This window comes from Triplophysa dalaica, chromosome 8, assembly GCF_015846415.1.
Source record: "Triplophysa dalaica isolate WHDGS20190420 chromosome 8, ASM1584641v1, whole genome shotgun sequence".
In the NCBI taxonomy this organism is placed as follows: domain Eukaryota; kingdom Metazoa; phylum Chordata; class Actinopteri; order Cypriniformes; family Nemacheilidae; genus Triplophysa; species Triplophysa dalaica.
Window position 1 is genome coordinate 16567157 of NC_079549.1, and position 6836 is coordinate 16573992.

At 38.4% G+C, this 6836-nt stretch overlaps 1 protein-coding gene across 1 annotated transcript; it reads right to left on the reverse strand.

Moving 5' to 3' along the window:
- Positions 1-3227: 3227 nt before the first annotated feature.
- On the reverse strand, positions 3228-5801 carry gatd3 (glutamine amidotransferase class 1 domain containing 3). Its single transcript, XM_056755130.1, has 7 exons — positions 5646-5801; positions 5178-5230; positions 4884-4997; positions 4364-4483; positions 4181-4273; positions 3901-4057; positions 3228-3809 (listed from the first exon to the last, which is right to left on the reverse strand). The coding sequence occupies exons 1-7, from the start codon at positions 5745-5747 to the stop codon at positions 3681-3683; spliced, it is 768 nt and encodes a 255-aa protein (XP_056611108.1). The 5' UTR covers positions 5748-5801; the 3' UTR covers positions 3228-3680.
- Between the last annotated feature and the right edge of the window lie 1035 nt (positions 5802-6836).

Consider the following 6836-nt stretch of genomic DNA (forward strand, 5'->3'; position numbering starts at 1 on the left):
GACCTCACTGTAGTATAAAAGACTCTCAAGAGCATAAGCCAATCAGAATAAGAATAAAGGGAACAGGCCGAAACAGCCTTTCACACAGAACCTAATCCACAGCCTGCTATCAAACAGGCCTCCTCTGCACAAGTGTGAGAGGTTGAGAAATTCTCTTGTGCATGTTTGTGAAAGCGAAGGTGTTTGTGAGAAAAAACCAAATGACAAGTGTGGGTGAGATAGAGTGTGTGTGTGACTGGCATGCTCTTGACCTGAGGCTGTATGCTGCTAATCCTCTGATCAGGATGCCAGGGGGACACCGGGGCCTCAGGCCGGCCCCTGATAGACTGCCCCACTCACAATAATACATCAAGACCCTGCCCCATTTACATCCTACAGGGCGTCTCACGCTCATACAGACACATATTTGATCTAAGACCAGGTGGAACTCGGACACTGACACAAGGAGAGTGGGTGAGAAATAAATGTTGAAGAGGAGTACAAGTTTAATTACTCTAAGAAATTGGGAAGATATATTTTTTACATATATATTTCTTTTTTTCCCCAAAAAATCTTTAAATAGTTTTGACCAGCTTAAATCATTATATAATATAGGGTCAATTTAAGATGACTGACATTTTTTAAAATGGGCAGCACTAATCTGGAATTGAAACAAACCAGTTTAACTCACAGGTTGCACTGAAACCACATTAAACAGCTAAGCTAAACCCACATCAAAAGTGAAAAAAACACATCATATACTGATATAATGATAAGCAGGACCATCCTGATCTAGGTAGATTTTTCCTTCAGCAGAACTTACTCAAGACCATAAAGAGCTGCTTGCCCGTTTCAAGAAAGCACTGAGTGTGTTTGTATGAGTAGAAGGGTGGGGGGTGTCACCTCAGACTGGCGGGCAAATAACTACTATTTGTCTGTTTAAGAGTGGCTGTAGGCCCCAAATCCCCACTTTTTGTAGGAACAAATTGGCAGAACCAGGGGTCTTGTTTGCCCAGCCTCCTTAGACGGGTAGGGTGATAAGAGGTAGGAGGAAGAAATCTCCATCAAAGAGCTCCTCGGAATAGAAGAAATAGGTGCCCTGGTCTGAGAAGCGGCCTTCATCAGAAAGTATGAGGTCTAAAGTAACCAGCAGGGAGTCGCATCTGCCTGACCTGACCCTAAAGTGAGATAAAACAGGCAGACCAGTGCAGGTGTTCGTGCTATCAGATCACACAGGAGCAGAGGCGACAAGGAAGATACATCTATAAAATTATTAAAACTGAAAACACGCAGATTGAATAAAGGACTGATTTATTTTGTGATATTTACCGGCTGGATCAACTGTTTGTTTTATGCATTATTAAACTATTAGAGCCTGAAACCATTACCTTTACACACCTTTTAAATTTATGTTTAAAACTTAAACATTTGAAAAAAAGCTGAATTTCAAATTATGCATTAAAGATATTCTATAATTGAATCATTGTTTATTCTCCCTCATCTCATTCAAAGCCTGTATAGCTTTCTTTCTTTGTTGAAACCTAAAAGAAGATATTTTGAGAAAGGTCTCTGTTGTTTTGTGTCAATACAAGGGAAGTCAAAGGGGCCCAATGTTGTTTGGTTACCAACATTCTTCAGTTGTACGGAGACCGCTCTTCTGTCTTTCGTCGAAAACCAACTGCAGGAGAGGGCTAAATCCTTGTCATCTGTCCTTATTCTGCCTGATCTCTCTGCTGCATTTGACACAGTGAACCATCAGATCCTGCTTTCCACTCTCTCGAAACTGGGCATCTCTGGAACTGCACTCAACTGGTTTGACTCTAATCTCAAATGGTGATCCTTTAAGGTATCCTGGAGAGGTGAGACATCCTGATCTTACAACTGGAGTTCCTCATGGATCAGTTTTTGTTCCTCTCCTCTTTTCTATATATACCACCTCCCAGGGTCCAATTATTAAGGCACATGGGTTCTCACGCCATTTTTATGCAGATGATACGCAGCTTTATTTCTCTTTTCAGCCAGATAACCCCACCATCTCTGCCAGTGTCTCTGCCTGCCCTCTGGATATCTCTTCTTGGATGAAAGAGCATCACCTACAACTCAACTGCTCCAAGAAAGGACTCCTGGTTATACCGGCCCACCCATCAATTTAACACATTACCATTCAGCTCGGATTCTCAACTATAACAACCACCAAGTCTAAGAGGAAGCCTTCCAACCAATGCAGTCAAGCCCTTGCAAATGATCAAGGAGAACGGCAAATTCGCCCCTTTACCTTAACTCATTGCTCCAAGTCTACATCCCCTCCCGTTATCTTCGGCCTGAAAATAAGCAAAGTCTGGTTGTTTCATCGCGAGGCACCGAATCGCTTGCAAATTATTCATTCGGTTTTCCTTTTGTGGAAGATACTGCCAACAGAGCTCAAAACATACCAGTTCTGCATTTTCTGACTAAACAATTAATATCCATGTCTTGTCAAAAAAACAATAAGTTTATTGTCTCCCTTGCTTACTCCAGCTTTAATCCTCCTAGATGGCCTTGTTAAATAGCGGTGCTGTTTAGCATGCTGACGTTATAATGCTTGTTATATGCTCTCCTACTTGTAAATCACTTTGGATTAAAACGTCCGCCAAATGAATAAACGCAAATGTATTGTGTTCTACAGAAGGAAATAAAAGAGGTTTGAAATGACATGGGTGAGTAAATGATCTAAGTGAGCATTAAGAATTGCTTACATTGTGGCAATGTTCTTTTTACTTTGATGACAGCAGGCACAAGTTAAAAATCAAAATTAACTTGTCTTCAAGGACCAGCTTTTTACACTTACATAAAAAGCTGTGTGTGTGTTTTTGCACACTGCTTATAAACTAATACCTCAATAAAATGATGGTGGGTGCTCAGGAAATTAGTAGACCACTAGGTCTCTTTGAGGTGCGTGTAGCCTTGCATGATGCCATATGATGATCGTGCTTGTAGCCAGCTATGTGACTAATCCTGTTAGTCCATCACCCACCCTGTTTTCTTTCACCGCTGTTTCTCATCCTTTTATTGAAAACACCCATTTCTTTGATACGTCATGCCTGATTTCACGAACATAGATAATCTGGGTAGTTACTAATTTTGATTAATCTGAAAAGTTTAAATATTCTGAATACTACGTATAAGAACGTAAATATATAGAATCTATTCCAAGGAATATAACATCACGTGACAATCAATTATCATACGTATATAATAAACAACACAAATACTCAATATGTGCTTTATTGAGAATTTTTATATTCAACACTGTCTGTGCTACAACACTTAAAGCCAAATAGGATCAATTTTATTTTAAATTGGTGAACTAAATTCTCTTTCAGTTTTTCTAAATGGTTGGTAAGCTTATGTTTTTTGATAGAGTAGTAGAGCAGTATTTTTGATAAAGATATCCAAAATAAGAATTATGGAGCTACATTTGTTAATATTTTCCATTTTTAAAATAGATAATACCTTATATACTGATTTTATATTCAATAATACTGTTTAATCCTTCATTATATATTCAGTGAAATCAAGCCTTCGTTAATAAACAGAGAGAGCCCTCTACTGGACGTTCTCAGAAATACTTTTAGTACTGTCTCACAGTTTGATTAGTGATGTCTGACAATCTTGTCTGTTAAAGATTCCATATACTTCAGGACTAGCTGTTCTATGCCGTTTCACTTTCCAGTGAGCTTGAGAACATCTTTCACCATAGCGCCAATCCCATCGAAGATCAAGTGCAGCTTTGTTTCACACATGAATGCAGGTGTGGTCACCACCTTATTCTTCAGGTCCACATGGGCTTCGTGATGGACACAGGTTAAGGATAATTCAGCTTTACGGAAAAAAAAATCTGACTGCTGAAAAAAAGAGATCTACTCTGTACAGTAAGGATATAGTGACTTCTTTAACCGTATGCTTGGCTCCCAGTGCAGTGATGGCTTGAGCAGTACCAGCATAGGGCCACTTCCCACCTTCCTCCTCCTCATGGCCTACTGTCACATCCACACCCGGCAAAACCTTTGCAGCCAGCACCGGAGATATACAACACAACCTGGGGACCACAGGACAAGATATGATGTTGGCTTTATAGTACTGAAAATACAATACACGTTATCTTTGGATGTGTTCGTACACAAAAGCAAACCCTTCCAAATCGGACAGATAGATAATTTACCCAATTGGCTTTCCAGCTCTATGGAAATCTTTTAAAACACGCTCCACATCCTTATTCATCTTAAAGTCCTTTCCGTCAACAGCAAACGTTGACCTGATAACGCAAATAAATGGAATATAAAGTATGTGAGATTTCTTAAATAATTTGTGATAAACTTATGCATTAAAAAAGACCTCAACTCACAGATTTTTAGCTGCCCCAAAACCACCAGGAAAGATGACTGCATCATAATTACCAGCATTCAGATTCGTCAATTCTGTGATGTTTCCCCTGGCTATACGTGCCGACTCTGACAAAACATTCCTAATATATATTTTAAAAAAAGATAAAACGGCACATTTAAGCAAGATAATACATTGTTAATTACTTTTTTATTTTCAGTGGAACATGATATGTTATGTAGAATTCCACAATCCTAAATTGTGGAATTCCCTACCCTCCAAGATTAGAAATGCTGAATCCCTTAGTTTTTAAATCGTCCCTTAAAACATCGATTTTTTAGGTTAGTTTTTATGTGATTACTCCGTTTTATTATTTTGACCTTGATTTATTTTTATTGCTTGTACTTTTCTATGTATGTTTTTTACTTCATATTTGTATGTGTATGTAAAGCGCTTTGAGATGCTGCTTTTAAAGGCACCATATATACTAGCGTTTATATTAGATATATATTGGACAGTCACGACTTCATAAGAAACCTTACCTTGACTCGTTCTCTACAGGCTGACCTTTGCTGTGATCTATTACATGCATCTGTAAAACATCAGGTGCAAACATCTGAACCTCTGCACCTCCTCGACTAAGATGCACAAGGATTCTACAAATAAACAGATATCTTTTATTTAATTAAAAAGGCATATCAGTGGCCTTTTAAATATTGTATAATAAGCGTTCTATTGGAGGAAGTTAAAAACAAGCAAATCAGGGACATTTGAATTCAACTGGTTCTCTCAATTGATTATTTTTACAGTAAAATGATACAAAAATAAAAACTCACGCTGATGCCTCCTGGATTTCAGTGCCATCATAAACACCACATCCAGATAACACCTAGAGACAGCAGAATGAAAACATGTTGGTGTTCAGCTTTGAGGTAAAAGCTTAGTGTTAAAACGATGGTAAACAGATTGGAATTGTCTATGTATAATATATCAGTACTATAATAATAATAGTAGCATGTTAATGTCATTTTGTTGCTGTTAAAATCTCTGGGACAACTTTAGTTTAGTTTTATCTTCCCATGATTCTGCTTCTACGTTAAACAAAGGATTAGGGAATGACCTGAACCCCGTCCATTGGATGTTTGTGTTATTTTCATACACGTGAGAGCATCATCATAGATGCGAACCCAAAACTAAGCCACTTTGGTATCGTTACACATAAATCTAAAGCAGAGTTAAATTGGTGCAAGTGACGTCGGACATGCAGCCTCAAAACAGCCATTCGTCTGCGTTAAAATACTTACTATAGCGACTTTTGCACCTGTGCAGTTTGCTGTTGCGTGAAATTGAGCTGATAGCGCATATTTAATGTGCGCAGATCGGAGCAGTGACCGTACAGCAATCATGCTCCCGACAGAGGACGGACAACAAGGGATTTCTTCTCGGCAACGGCATCTGAAATACATGGGCATATACCGCCACCTACCGTTTCCTGTGCAATCAACCAACATCTCAACAACTTTACGTATACATTTAGTAATTTAGCAAACTCTTTTATCCAAAGCGACTTACAAATGAAGTAAAAAATAGAAGCTGTTGGAACAACATAAGGATTCAATAAAACTGGTATCATATAGCCTACCCCAGTAGTATACAGGGGAAAGGTGTTTTATTTTTTTGAAAGAGTAGAAAAGAGATAGACAGACAGTAGAAGTCAGAACTGATCGGTCAGATGCTGTCGGAATAGATGTGTTTTCAGCCTATTCTTAAAAATGGCTACATAATCTGATCTACAATCGGCAAATCATTCCACAATAGGCCGAACATGAGGAACCCGAGATGAATTGTATTCTTTTAAAAAACTATGCCTTGGTTAATCTTGGTTAATCAGGTGAAATTGTAAGCATTTTTATTTGTTATTGCAGTGCTCAGATGCAAAATATTTGGGATTCATTTATTTGAGAAATTAAACATGCTGTAGGCTCCTTCTGACTGCATCTAATGTCGTCCCCCTGAGGTCCAATGCCTTCTTTCATTTTATTTTCCCCCAAACATTAAAATTCAAATATTATTTTTTATTTGGAAAAACGTATTACATTTTACTTTTATTTCTGGTTGATAATGCATGGTATTTATAGGTTTAAGTTATACACCTTTCGCGTAAATGTTATTCCATAAAACTATTGCGACTTTATACACACTTTCGCTATAGCTATTTCCACGGCCGTAGCCAGCTATGAGGTCACGAAGGTCCGGACCTCGGTCATTTTTTTATATTCAAAAATAAAATGTCAAGCTCTCTGAATGATTATTTTGCCATTTAAACCACCCCATATCATATGAGTGTTTGCAATTCATCATGTTGCTGCGAGAAGCTAGCGCAGTGAACGGGGCTTGAGAGCGCGTTGAGTGAGAGCGCGGGTATGCCTCCATTTGTTGCCAGATGCACCTATTATACGTGTTTTTTACTCGTTTTTCCAATTTATTGTGACACT